General features: G+C 41.5%; 1 protein-coding gene across 1 annotated transcript in view; it reads right to left on the bottom strand.

Annotated features, from left to right (window-relative positions):
- Positions 1–3891: 3891 nt before the first annotated feature.
- KLKB1 (kallikrein B1) overlaps positions 3892–15413 on the bottom strand; it is a 32717-nt gene continuing 21195 nt past the window's right edge. Inside the window, exons 8-15 of the mRNA XM_066234925.1 lie at positions 14664–14773; positions 14337–14499; positions 14125–14237; positions 13792–13960; positions 10101–10276; positions 9025–9120; positions 4815–4954; positions 3892–4352 (exon numbers count right to left, since the gene is read on the bottom strand). Of these exons, the coding sequence (XP_066091022.1) occupies positions 4161–4352; positions 4815–4954; positions 9025–9120; positions 10101–10276; positions 13792–13960; positions 14125–14237; positions 14337–14499; positions 14664–14773 (1159 nt within the window). The 3' untranslated portion in view covers positions 3892–4160. The remainder of the gene's footprint in view (positions 4353–4814; positions 4955–9024; positions 9121–10100; positions 10277–13791; positions 13961–14124; positions 14238–14336; positions 14500–14663; positions 14774–15413) is intronic.

Below are 15413 nucleotides of genomic sequence, written 5' to 3'. Positions count from 1 at the left end.
CCCTGGCAAGCTAAGAGAAATAAAAATTTTAAAATGTTTAAATATGTTTAAGTACAGAGATGTATTGTAGAATTGGGCACCTGAAACCTATATGATTATGTTAACCAGTGTTATCTCAATAAAATTTAATTATAAATAAATCAATAGATTTTTGAGAAAGAAATTTTTATTGTTCAGAGAAGACTTCTAATTTTCCATAGAAAAAAAATATATATTTTAAAAAATATTCTGAAGAAGCTGGGGAGAAATGAAATGACAAGTTTGCTCCTGTTCGAGATCTTGCCGAAGGTACAGGTAGCAGAGGCAACAGTGTCCTTTGTTCAGGGACAATGGGCTTAAATATGAGTGTGAGCCTCTGAAAAGGTCATCAGTTTATTTTGAGCATTTCAATATTTGGAAACAGAGAGATGCAATCTCATTTTATTTGTTCATAATAATCAAAATAATCAGAATGGTTTCGGAAGGCGTGCAATACCCAGTCCCTGGTGGCCAAATGCTTACGTAGAAAGATGACACATTATTAGAACCACTGGACAGAGCTTTCAAAACGCTGACACCAAGGCAAGTATGGGGGGCAGGGAGAGCAGAACTTCCTGAAGGTGACAGTGAGACAATAGTTAATCAAGTAAATTTGAAGCTCAGCCCTATATAAACTCACTTGACACATTCTGAGAAGAAAAGCCAGCCTTTTGTTCCACTGGGCAGAAAGTAAAGGGGAATTTGAACTTAGAAGAGGTCTTCGTGCAAAATGCCAACAAACTTATTGGGACATTCTCTCTGGCAGGCGGTTATTCAGATATATTTATTTGATCTGTTGTCAAGGTTTTATGGCCCATCGGGGCACAGAGAATCCTTGGTTGCTTTCTAGAGTTTCCAATTTAAAATTAAGCACATTCCAGTGTCACAAAAAATCCCTTGTTTATGATGCTCTGCTTTGTACGAAGCCCAACATGGAATGGCAAATCGATGCCAAGACAGGCTTTCACGGAGAACTGCTATGTGAAATTATATATTTTCACGGAAAACTGCAATGTGAAACTATATAAGAGCTTTACATCCCTGTATTGTCAGCCAGGAAACCTTACCTCTGCCCAAAAGCCCCAATGAAAAGACTATAATGATAACTCTTCAACCCTGTGAGAGACACAAAAGGACTCTAGCTAGAGGATACCTCACTGGGAGACCAATGGTATTCCCCTAAATTAGGTTTAACTAGTTAGTGAGATCTCTACACCCTTTCACATAATACAAGGATTCCAAAAATACTTTTCTCTATTCAAGTAAAAGTGGCATAAGAGTTTCTACTGCATAGGAATGCTTTGAGATTAAGTAACCTTCCTTTAAACTGACAGTAAGTATTCTCAAAACTTTCAACTAATGCCACTGCAGTTTAGAATTCTGATGTTGATTACTTTTAGCTAAATGTAAAAGTCCCCCCCCCACACACACACACACAACCCGAGAAATAAAATGCTCTTGAAATCTAATAAAAATGGGGAATTACTAGACAAAGTCACAGAAAGAATCCAGAATTTAGTCTACAGGGACCCAAGTGCAAGTCAGCTGTCAGGATCATCGGTGATGGAAAATCGTCTGCCTGGCACAGGGAACGGCACAGCGGCATACTGCCGGCAGAGACCCTCTCTGTCCCAGCACAGCCAGCTTGGTCTTGGAGCTCCTTCTCTCTCGTCAAGACCTGCTTTGAAAAAGGGCACAGCCTCCCACATCCTACAACAACCTTCTTGCTGTACCTGCAATGTCCCCTGTTCATTGTAAGGTTTTAGTCCTGACCTTAGAGCAGGATTTCTTAATCATGGCATTACTACTGATATTTGTCCAGCTAACTCTGTGAGGCAATGTCCGTGCATTGTAGGGTGTTTAGCAACAACCCTGGCCTTTACCCACTAGATGTTGGCAGTGCCCCCTCGCCCAGGTATGCCAACCCCAAATGACTCTAGACATTGCCAAATGTCACCTGGGTGGGGCTGGGGGGCAAAACTGTCTCTGATTGAGAACCATTGCCTTAGATGATGAGGGAAATAACAAACAGTAGTTACAAGTTCCCTTGCCATCTTTCATTCCTCTCATAGTCTGAGGCAATGTGACATGGGCCATCATCTGGGATGAGAAGGTCATCCTAAGTCCTGGTTCTGAACTCGCCATGACCTTGAGTGAGTCTTCCAGCTTCTATTGCCTCTTTAGAAATAAAGCTGTGTTCATTAATTAGGTATTTACTCCATGCTCACTGACACGCAATGCTAACAAGGGCCTCCTACAAAGTTGTTTCCAGTTTGGGGGGCAGATAGAGACAAGCAGTAATTAAGATAAAAGCTGTAAATTCAAATTAGAGGTTTCCCACACCTCGGTGAGAAAGGAGACAGAAGGCAGAGCCCCGCGCTAGCCTCCCTCGTGTCAGATGTGCTCGTGTGAGGTCCCTGGCACAGGTGTGTGTTGTCGTTTCAGGCCGAGAGCTGTGCCAGGCATGGTGTTCACCACCTGCCCCTGAATGGCACTGCCTGACACCTGTGCCTCCTACTCTCAGGCTTCCTCATGAGGATGAAGTCATTCCAATGTCTTACTTTCTTAGCCTCTTACCCACTTCTCAGTGCCACAGGCTCTGACTGTGTGGAGGACTCTTCCTCCCACCCCTGTCCACGAATGCAGTGTGAGTAATAAAGAGACCACTCCAATACCACTGGCTTTGACTGGCACCTTTAAAACGATCATTCCTACCCCAGGAGAGATCCACATTTCAGAACTCTCTAATTCTGTCCAAAGAACATTATGCCTTGACCAACAAAGGCCCAATGGTTACCCTGCATGCGCTGCTAAAACACCCTGCAGATTTATCAACATGAAAAGTACAGATAAAAAAAGTCATTGCAAACTATTTTTTTCTGCTTAAACATAAAACACCAATACAGAACGAAGACCGATATTTAATGCATGCCAAATTAAAAGAGGAGGCTGTGTTTGTTTCTAGTCATTTCACGGAATCCAGCCAGACCCGAGGAAATCGGAGATGTTATGCCTGCAGGAAATTGAACTCTCCAGTTCCCTACTGTATGGTTTGTGAAGAACCCAGACCTCGTGGGTGTCCCCAGCCCCCTCCATCTTTAGCCCTTCCGACCACCCGTCTCTTTTAGAAACTTTTCTGTTGTGCTACTTAACTTACACAATATTTTGTCATGGTCCCTTCTGTGTAAATGTCACATCAGTTTGACGGCAGGGAGTCCAAGTGCCTGAGATCAGTGTGGCTGTGACAGGCAAGTGCGGAGTTTGTGCTCCATCAGGGTCGATGTCATTCATTCCAGAGCTATTGCTACTACCATGAAGTCACAAGACTGAGCTTTACAAGAATTTTTATACCTAACAATGTGCCGTGAATTACTGTTACAGGTGCCAATCTCCACTGAGCCCACAGCAAAGCAGATTTGATCCTCCCAAAGGCTGTGCAATGAGCCTGGTGCCGGAGCTACGAGCAGACAGGGCAACCCACAGCCATGGCCGCACAGCCAGCCTGGAGCCCGGAGGCCATGCCAGCCTAACCCAAGTAGGAGGACAGAGAGAAGGTGCTCCACCCGTCTCCCAGCTTCGGATAGCTCATCTCTTTCTTAGAGACGTGAAAGTTACAGGCTTCTTCCCTTCTACCTAGCAAGAAAGCCCCCACACTGACTGTCTCTTCACCCCCAAGAAAGCTGGCAGTGGTAAGGCAATGACCACGTGGGTGAAACGCAGAGAAGAAATCGTTCTCTGTGAGATGCACTGAGTCCCGGAGGAAGCGGCAAGATGAGAACGGTCCCAGGCACTGTGCTAGACTCTCAAGTCGCTTTTCTTCTGTTTAGTTTCACAATAAAAAAATAAATCACCCTTTAACACACTGTTTTGCCATTTTTATTTTACAACAAACAATCATGCAATGTTCGGTTATTACCTCCCATTACTAGTGCTATTACCAACTGCTGAATGCATGCCTCTGTAAGACCTCAGCCACCCTTACCAACTTCGGGTGCATTGTCTCCCTTTATTCTCACAATAAGGATGCAAGGTAGATGCCACGCGTCTGCCCACGAGAACCCCGAGGCTCAGTGTTTGAATTGAACCCACATTGCCAAACTGGTGCTACACACTGGACTCTTCCCCATCTCTGCAGGGCTTCCTCACACCGGTGACTTCCTCGGGGCGTGTCCATCACCTTCCTGTGTTTTTTCTAAAATCCAGTCCACGTACTCAGCAACTTTTGTGTAGACACCTGGTTGTTCTCTGCGGCCACAGCCTTCACCCCAGCTGGTGATGCCCACCAAACGCCACATTCCGTTATGTTTGCAAACTAAAGGACCACCTGAATCTCCCTGTGTCATGGTGGGTAGAAAAATAAAATGATAGAAGGTTATGACGAGTGTGCCATTAAAATTTTGTAGTCACATCACACACATCTAATTTCTTATATAAATCCTCAGGTATCTCATATGCCTCATTAGCTGTTGAATATGGTGAAAATAATTTAATTCAATAACATATTGCCCAACAAAGAAATCTTGACATCATTTCACTGTAAAATAAGTCTAGTATTCTCATATTTTAGTACAATTACTGTATATACCATTGTCCTCCCTTAAATACTGAATGTTCCTGCACAGATTGTGACATGTTATTTAAGACGCACATATATAATTTCAATAGTTTTAGAATTTACATATAAAATAATCAAATTATTTGCTCAAATTATTTTTTAAAACTATAACAAAATATGCTTTTGGAAAATATAGTTCGAAATGAATTTTCTCACTTTTTTTAATAGCTGAATGCATTACCTTGCAAGCATCTCTTCCCCCTTCCTTTAAGCCAGCACAGATCATCCATTCAGTTATTTCATAATCTCTGTATCTTCTCTGGCATTCTTCATTTGGTAACAAAGGAATATTTGCCTTTTGTAGGATATTTTGGATTTCACCTACGAAGTAACCAATACATAACTTCAGAAGGAGGAAATACAATAAACATAAAAAGAAGACCAAAGTCTTAAAGCAAATCAGAATGATGACCTTTGCATTACGGGCATTCCTGAGGATATAAATGGTAAAGGAGAGAAGTAAGAGTCACACACACACAAGCACACACAAAGAGAGGGAGAGGGGCAGGGCTACACCTTGCACTGGTCTACACACACACACACACACACACACACAGAGGGAGAGGGGCAGGGCTACACCTTGCACTGGTCTACACACACACAGAGGGGTGGGGCTGCACCTTGCACTGGTCTACACAGAGAGAGAGAGAGAGAGAGAGAGAGAGAGAGAGAGGCGGGGCTACACCTTGCACTGGTCTACACACACACACACACACACAGAGGGGCGGGGCTACACCTTGCACTGGTCTACACACACACACACACAGAGGGGTGGGGCTACACCTTGCACTGGTCTACACACAGAAAGAGAGAGAGAGAGAGAGAGAGAGAGGTGGGGCTACACCTTGCACTGGTCTACACACAGAAAGAGAGAGAGAGAGAGAGAGAGAGAGGCGGGGCTACACCTTGCACTGGTCTACACACACACACAGAGAAAGAGAGAGAGAGAGAGAGAGAGGGGGGCAGGGCTACACCTTGCACTGGTCTACACACACACACAGAGAGAGAGAGAGAGAGAGGCGGGGCTACACCTTGCACTGGTCTACACACAGAAAGAGAGAGAGAGAGAGAGAGAGAGAGGTGGGGCTACACCTTGCACTGGTCTACACACACACACAGAGAAAGAGAGAGAGAGAGAGAGAGAGGGGCAGGGCTACACCTTGCACTGGTCTACACACACACACACAGAGAGAGAGAGAGAGGCGGGGCTACACCCTGCACTGGTCTACACACACACACACACACACACACACACACACAGAGGGGCGGGGCTACACCTTGCACTGGTCTACACACACACACACACACACACACACAGAGGGGCGAGGCTGCACCTTGCACTGGTCTATACACACACACACACACACACACACACAGAGGGGCGGGGCTGCACCTTGCACTGGTCTACACACACACACACACACACACACACAGAGGGGCGAGGCTGCACCTTGCACTGGTCTATACACAGAGAGAGAGAGAGAGAGAAAGGGGCGGGGCTACACCTTGCACTGGTCTCTGATGCTGTGTTAGGACACTAGTCTGACCAGAGACTTTGCTTCCATAGCCTCTGCCATTCTCTCATCTCAGCAGAAGTTCCTCAGATATGTCCCTCTTGTTACCTATGAGTCAAAAGACTCAAAGGTCTTACCTCTTGTTTTTTTTTATATATTAAAAATAATGATTTAAAAATATATGGCATTTTGAAAATAAAAAACAAATCTCTCACAGTGGAGAAGTATTTTGATCTTCAAGCAAATACAAGTGAACATTTTCCATGAAGAACTGTTTATTTACATATAATTTCCACCAGTGTCCAGTTAAAATTGTTCTTAAATCTTCCGGTCTCAACTAGTCAAACATTTGAAAAATTTGAATTAGTTGAGTAAAGAACTATACCAGAAGAGATGGAGAGAGCTTGGCAAGCTATCCTTTTTTATTTAAAAAAATAGTGATGTGACTTCTCCCAGGAAGAGATATAAATGGCCAACAGATATATGAAAAGATGCTCAGCTTCATTAGTTATTAGAGAAATGCAAATCAAAACTACAATGAGATACCACCTCACCCGTTAGATTAGCTATTATCAACAAGACGGGTAATAGCAAATGTTGGAGAGGCTACAGAGAAAAGGGAACTCTCATCCACTGTTGGTGGGACTGTAAAGTAGTACAACCATTATGGAGGAAAGTATGGTGGTTCCTCAAAAAACTGCAAATAGAACTACCTTATGACCCAGCAATCCCTCTACTGGGTATATACCCCAAAACCTCAGAAACATTGATACGTAAAGACACATGTAGCCCCATGTTCATTGCAGCACTGTTCACAGTGGCCAAGACATGGAAACAACCAAAAAGCCCTTCAATAGAAGACTGGATAAAGAAGATGTGGCACATATACACTATGGAATACTACTCAGGCATAAGAAATGATGACATCAGATCATTTACAGCAAAATGGTGGGATCTTGATAACATTATACGGAGTGAAATAAGTAAATCAGAAAAAAACAAGAACTACATGATTCCATACATTGGTGGAACATATAAACGAGACTAAGAGACATGGACAAGAGTGTGGTGGTTACCAGGGGTGGGGGGAGGGAGGGAGAGAGTTAGGGGGAGGGAGAGGGGCACAGAGAACTAGACAGAGGGTGACGGAGGACAATCTGACTTTGGGCGAGGGGTTTGCAACATAATTTAATGACAAAATAACCTAGACACGTTTTCTTTGAATATATGTACCCTGATTTATTAATGTCATCCCATTAACATTAATAAAAATTTATTTTTTTTAAAAAAGAAAAAAAATAGTGATGTGAATATTATTCCTTATTGTGTCTATCAAGAACATAATTTTGGAAAGAAAGAACAATTGGTTTCTTGAAATTTTCAAGGGCAATTAAAATATTCCAAGTATCCATAAGCAGGGATTCTTAACCTAGGTTCTATAGAAAGAATTCACACTGTCTATAAACTTGAGCAGGAAAAAAATACCTCCTTATTTTTTACCAACCTCCAAGTGAAGTCTAACACTCTCTTCAATTATGAATGTAGGCAACAATTTCAGGAGTATTAGCCATACCAACGACTTGTCCATCAATATAAATTATAGGTATGTTCCTTTCACATTACAGTTGTGGCAGATAACTGAAATGATCATTTGTGCTCATCACAATTTCAAAGATAAGTTGGTTATCAGAACAACTTGCTATTTGCTCTATTAATGAAGAAGTACAGGTATCTCTATGTCACATCTTTTAAAAGTATTTTCATAACTGTCTTGTAATTTTATTGGTTGCTTTTGTAATTCTATGTGTAGTTGGTTTTTTTTTTTTTTGAGCATTTGAAAATATCATTCAAGAAGTGATCCATGGGTTTTCTCAGATTGTAGGAGAGATGCTTTTTTTTAAAAATAAAAAGATTAAAAGCCCGCCATTAAGAGAGATGGTGTGCCTGACTATATTTTGGGTCATTAATATCAAGGGGAAACAGTGTCACTGGGAGAGGGGAACATATTTTTTTTATATTTTTTAACGTTATTATTTATTTATTTTTTAATAATTTTATTTTTTTAATGGGGCGACATCAATAAATCAGGATACATATATTCAAAGATAACATGTCCAGGTTATCTTGTTGTTCAATTATGTTGCATACCCATCACCCAAAGTCAGATTGTCCTCTGTCACCTTCTATCTATTTTTCTTTGTGCCCCTCCCCCTCCCCCTTTCCCTTTCCCTTTCCCTCTCCCCCCTCCCCTCGTAACCACCACACTCTTATCAATGTCTCTTAGTCTCACTTTTATGTCCCATCTACGTATGGAATAATGCAGTTCCTGTTTTTTTCTGATTTACTTATTTCACTTCATATAATGTTATCAAGATCGAGGGGAACATATTTTTAAAAATATTTTACTTATTCATTTTAGAGAGAGGAGGAGAGATAGAGAGAAGGAGGAGCAGGAAGCATCAACTCCCACATGTGCCTTGACCAGGCAAGCCCAGGGCCTCGATTCAGCAACCTCAGTGTTCCAGGTCAATGTCTATCCACTGCACCACCACAGGTCAGGCAAAACATTATTAATATTAAGAACAGGATGGGCTTAAGTGGGCTTGTTATCCCTGTGTAGGACCAATCCTTTATGTGAAGTCAAACAAATGATCTTTATTATACAGTAAGGGACTCAGAAGTTTACCTTATTAATTCTTCCAGGCCCAGGCAAAAATACATCTTCTCAAGAGCCACTGAGCAAATATTTGAGAACCAATCAATTGGAAGGATCATGAGTTTAGATATAATTTTAGACAGAGGCCAACTGAACTGATCCACACCAGGGTTTTAACACACAAGACTTGCTTTAGGAACATTTAAAATGTCATACTGTACCTCTTTCCTTTGTGAAGCCCCATCCAGTTATCCAACAGTTAGTATAAATTGTGTTTGTATCATCTTTGGAAGGGAGGCATATTGGTTTTTGGAATTCTGAAAGGTAATGTTTAAATTAGAGTTTGGTTCAAGTTATAGATATTGACTTTAAAAACACACACTTCCCTTTTCTTATTCTCTTACTATAGAGTAGTACTAAGAAGAATAATGCTTTTGCTTCCTGCTCAATTTCTAAGGTCAATGATTCCAGAAAATTTCTCACCATCAGTCATTTTCACATAACATTTTTGGTGTTAAATTTTCTGGATTAAATTTAAAAACTCAGGACCCAGATTGACAGTCACAAACACTTAGAAGTTCTGTCTCTTATTCTGTATATGATACTTTTAATGTTCCGAGAGAGTCTAACACTGTTTTAGGCACCATTTTAAGTGCTTTAACTTATTAGCTGATTTAATTATTACAACAACCCAATGGGGTGATTATCATGGTCATTTTACAAATGAGGAAATTTGAGGCACTAAGAAATAAAAACAACTTGCCCAAGGTCACAAAATCTTAATGGACACAGTGTGCGGCATTCAACAACTGTGGGGCATGGTGTCCGCAAGGCAGAGCCTCCCTCCGGCCGCCATGTTGCTGTCTCCCCAGACCTTCCTTCGACATCAGTCTCTCCTCGGCTCACGTTACACCTGGAAGTTAATATCTGATCCCACTAGGTTGTGTATGGTCTCAATATCCTTAAGCTCAAAGCAATGGTAATTCCGCTCCAGTTGCTAAAGGAAGCCATGCTTCCCAGATGGCAAAGACACTTTTATTTTATGCCTGTTATTTCAATAACGTGTAAGCAGCTGTGATCCCTACCTGAAAGAACTAATGAACCTGTCTTGTCCCGTGGAGAGGAGATTTTTATGTCAGGTCACAGCGCTCACCCTCCCCGGCAATGCTCCCCTTTCCCCGCCCCACCAACCGAATCATGAAGGCAAGCTCTGCAAACTCCGCCCCCTCACTCAAACTGATGCGAACACTTAAACCAATGCCCTTCACCTGGACAGCTGCTCGCCTGTGCTACATACCGGTATAATTCAAAGGAACCTCCAGCTTTAGTAAGGCGATATCATGAGTATTTTCTGAGATATTATACTTTTGGTGAATAATAATCTCTTTTACTTGTGAGAAAGGTGTTTCTTTTGTTATCTCTGACAAATTTAAAACGCCACCATATATCCGCCAAATATCCGAAAACAAGAGCCTAGAAGAGAGAAATAAACACCTATTTGAAACCAGAAAGGCTGGTCTTGGATATTGGTCTTTTTTCTCTTCACTTTTACCTTTAACAAAAAGAAAAGAAAAGAAAGAGAAGAACACCTGGGGAAAGAATACCACACAGAATATATTTTTACAATACTTATCTAATCTCACCGCCTGGCTCTCATCGCCACCCACAGCAGCAGCCCTGGACCTCTGAAGACTGAGTTAATGACATTGAACGCATGCATCTATGTAACGACTTCATGTTCGCTGAAATACAAACACGTTGCTGCCCCATTCTGGGAGAGACGGGTCGGGAGAGACTGTAGCCGTTTACCCGGATCTATCACCCTCAGTTCACCAACGCCGAAAACAGCTCTCTGGTGAAATTCAGAACCGTGAGGGAGTCAGACTGACTTTACACAAGCACCATACGGGGACCAAGAAGGGGGACTTCAGTGCCACCTAAAGCCTCTCTATCTATAGTATGAGAATTGTGGAAATTTAAATTAACTCATTACATATTAATATATACAAAGTATATATCTAAAATTATTACTTAAAGCATTCTTGAGTTGTGTAAAGATATGGAAATTTCTATTATCAAAGGAGTGGTGCAAGTCATGTACAAAACTCTAGCTCTTACAAACAACACTGAGCCTTCGAGAATGAAAAATTTTAACGTAAACTGGTGCAGCCACTATGAAAAACACTATAGAGGTTCCTCAAAAAAAAAAATAAAATAAAATAAGACCATATGATTCAGCAATTACACTTCTGGGTATATATCCAAAGGAAACAAAAATCACCATCTTAAAGACATATCTGCACCCCCATGTTCATTGCAGCATTATTTACAATAGCCAAAATATGAAAATAACCTGTGTCCAACAACAGATAAATAGATAAAGAAAATGTGGTATATATAATGAAATATTATTCAGCTGTAAATAAAAAGACGACTATCTTGCCATTTGCAACAGTAAGAATGAAATTCGAGGGCATCACGCTAAGTGAAATAAATCAGAATGAGAAAACAACTACTATATGATCTCACATGTGATATCTAAAAAACCTGAACTCGGAGAAACAGTGAGCAGATTGGTGGCTGCCTGAGGGGTGAAGGTGGAGGGCAGGTAGGTCAAAGGGCACAAACTTTCAGTCATAGGATAAATAAACTCTAGGGATGTAGCGGACAGCATAGTGACTATACCGTGTTGGTTAACAATGCCATATTATATACTTGAAAGTTGCTAAGAGAGTAAATATTAAAAGTTCTCACCACACACACACAGATTGTAACTATGTGAGGTGATGGATATGTTAACTAACCTTATTGTGCTCACTTTGCATTATAGATATCAAATCATCATGTTGTACCTTAAATTTACACAATATTCTATGTCAGTTATATCTCAATAAAGCTGGGGGGGGGAGAAAATTCTTGGGCCCAAATTGGAATTTATTTAGTAAAAAAGGGGGACGAACAATTATTTTCCTTCATAGGGTCACAGGGTCATTTCTTCCAGGCCAATAGCCTTCCCCTTAGCAGGACCATGGGCAGCAGAGCTTACCGGGAGCCTCATGCCGCTATGTGGCCAGTATAAAGGAACCCTGCCCTGTGCGACTTTGCCAGCGGCTGCTACCTTTCAGCAGCAGGGTGCTGAATTCTGGCTCACAGTAACTTTCAGTCAGGGGGTGGGGGAGTTCCATGAAAACAAAAGTACTTGTTGAAAGCAATCAGGTGTCTTTATTTGGGGGCTGTTAGTATCTCTTTTGTTCATTCATACTCTTTGTTCATTCTTAGATTTATTTAATCACAGCTTATATTTTTTGAATAACTTTATGTTGTAGGTATAGTACTAAGCATTTGAAGTGCAGAACTTAATCTTTCCAGATTAAGTTAAATGCATAACTTAATCTCTTGAATTAGATACTATTGTCATTCATATTTTACAAACAAAATAAAAGAGAGAGTTACAAATTGCAAACAAGGTCACTCATACCTCTAACAAGTGGCAGAGCTGTGACTCAAGCCTCGTTCTAACTACAAAGTCTAAGTGTTTTTAAAAATTAAAATCCTGTTATGTATACTATTTGCCTGATAAAGTGAAACTATTATATCAAATTATATTCCTTGAAATATATAGGGTAATAAACTATTACATTTTTGTTTTTCTATTTTCTATTAACATTATTTAGTACATTTGTGAATCTGTGTGCCTGAAAAATCAATCTTCGAAGAAGCATCTGGGATATTTTTAGTTATTCTTTAGTGCACACTTCCGCAAACACTTCCCACTTTGGTCTGATGGGTCAGGTCGGTCAGTGCTCAGGTGCTACTTGCTGTTCAACATTTTGAACACAATTTCTGCTTTAAAATATTTTTTATTAAATAAGAATAACTTTCCATTAAGAAACTGATGTGATGCCTGACCAGGTGGTGGTGCAGTGGATAGAGTGTTGGCCTGGGATGCTAAGCCTAAGGTTCAAACCCCGAGCTCATGGCTTGAGTGCAGGCTCATCCTGCTTGAGCGCTGGGTCATCAGCTTGAGCGTGGCATCATAAACATGATCCCATGGTCGCTGGCTTGAGCAAGCAATCACTGGCTTGGCTGGAGCCTCCCCATCAAGGCACATACAATGTGTCCATAAAGTCATGGTGCACTTTTGACTGGTCACAGGAAAGCAATAAAAGATGATAGAAATGTGAAATCTGCACCAAATAAAAGGAAAACTCTCCCAGTTTCATACCTATTCAGTGCAGTTTGATGTGGGCTCACACACAGATTTTTTAGGGCTCCTTAGGTAGCTATCCCATATATCCTCTACAGACTTGTCACTGACTGATGGCCTACCAAAACGGGGTTTCTCCACCAAACTGCCAGTTTTCTACTGCTTATCCCACTGAGTCATGTTGTTCCTATGTGGTGGCGCTTCGTTATAAACACGCTGATATTCACGTTGCACTTTGGTCATGGATTCGAATTTAGTGAGCCACAGAACACACTGAACTTTCCTCTGTACCGTCCACATCTCGACTGGCATGGCCGAGGGCTGCTCTACTGTATACACGGTGTTACGTCATCACCTGCGCATGCGCACATGCTGCCACATCATCCTACAGAAACTGGGAGGGTTTTCCTTTTATTTGGTGCAGATTTCACATTTCTATTGTCTTTTGTTACTTTCCTGTGACCGGTCAAAAGTGCACCATGACTTTACGGACACATTGTATAAAAAAGCAGTCACATTAGGTGCCAGAACTATGAGTTGATGCTTCTCATCTCTCTCCCTTCCTGTCTATCTATCCCTGTCTGTCCCTATCTCTCTCTCTTTCTCTCTCCTGCTAGGAAGGAAGGAAGGAAGGAAGGAAGGAAGGAAGGAAGGAAGGAAGGAAGGAAGGAAGGAAGGAAAGAAAAAGGAAAGAACGAAACTGACTTGAAATATTGATTATAGATTCTTCAAAACAGAAAAGCAAAATAGGACCCTGGGGTGATAGGCAGCCAAAACTTACCCGTCAAAGCAATGGGCAGCAGTGAGGACCCACCGGTCTCCAACAATGGACCCTCCACACACATGGCTCTGGTTTGTCAACTTCACTTGAAGGCTGACCTGCCAAGGCCACTCTCCCCAGGAAGAATTAGTTCCTCCGACAATGCGTGCATTTGTTTTTGTTGTGCAGACTAAAAGGAGAATGTTGAAATTAACAGCTGAAATTAGAGGTGAATCAGAGTCCTCCTCAGCCAAGAAAGACAACATACACGATTACACTACATCAGATTTTGCAAGCGATGAAAGCAAGGCAGTCAGCCGTTTACAGTTCCATGGGCAAGAGAGGCTCACTCACCAGAGCCATCCCCACGATTGCACAACCTCAAGGAATAACCAGAGCTCGCTCGCACCCCATGTGTGATTCCAGTCGGGGAACCATCCGGAGATAACCGTAAGGAGCACTTACACCTAGATAAAGTGATCAGTATAAAGAGTGAGCCTTCAAAGATGAGGAATTTTCCTGACATTATCCTGCTGACTGTCTTTGAAAAATAAATTTTCACTCACTTGTCTTCCCGACAGTCCTCTGGGAGTAAAGAATACGTAAAAAACTGACAGCGAATCATCTTCGTACAAGTCTCTTGGCAACCACCGGCTCCTTTAACAAAGCTCACATTCAATTCTTCCCCTCCAAAATCAACTCCTGCATAAATTTTTGAATGGCAGGGCTCTGCGGCAATTATAAACATAAATATAAGAAGATATAAAATGAAAACAGCAGCAAACCACACTTACACGAGTTTCTGGTACATGGAGGATTGTTCCATCACAATCACTTGTTAGATGATCATAAGGGTTGGCCACATTTTATACATTATGATGGAATCACATTACCAGGCAAAGTTCGTTTGCAGGTTACAAGGCTGTATCCAGACAGAGTGTTTTCCTGCGGAGTAGGGGAACTCGGGGTCCCACTTTTGGAAGTCTTAAGTAAACAAACATTTCTATGTTTAAAAAAAAAAGCAAGAGAAAAAAGAAGACTGTGGTAAAGGCAAAAAAAAAAGCGTTTAATATAAAAACAAATTGCACTCCTGCAAATCTTATTCTTCTGAGAAATTCTCTTCAAAGTAATTCAGACTGCAGGACTCTTAAGAAATCATAGAGATTAAATGGAACTACCTTATGACCCAGCAATCCCTCTACTGGGTATATACCCCCAAACTCAGAAACACTGATATGTAAAGACACATGCAGCCCCATGTTCATTGCAGCATTGTTCACAGTGGCCAGGACATGGAAACAACCAAAAAGCCCGTCAATAGATGACTGGATAAAGAAGATGTGGCACATATACACTATGGAATACTACTCAGCCATAAGAAATGATGACATTGGATCATTTACAACAAAATGGATGGATCTTGATAACATTATATGGAGTGAAATAAGTAAATCATAAAAAACTAAGAATTGCGTAATTCCATACATAGGTGGGACATAAAAATGAGACTAAGAGTCATGGACAAGAGTGTGGTGGTTGGGGTGGGGGGGAGAGGGAGGGAGAGGGGATGCGGGAGGGGGAGGGGCACAAAGAAAACCAGATAGAAGGTGACGGAGAACAATCTGACTTTGGGTGAGGAGTAT

Source organism: Saccopteryx bilineata, chromosome 6 (genome assembly GCF_036850765.1).
Source record: "Saccopteryx bilineata isolate mSacBil1 chromosome 6, mSacBil1_pri_phased_curated, whole genome shotgun sequence".
Classification (NCBI taxonomy): domain Eukaryota; kingdom Metazoa; phylum Chordata; class Mammalia; order Chiroptera; family Emballonuridae; genus Saccopteryx; species Saccopteryx bilineata.
Note: the sequence above shows the minus strand (reverse complement) of the source record. Positions and strands in the feature narration are given on the sequence as shown.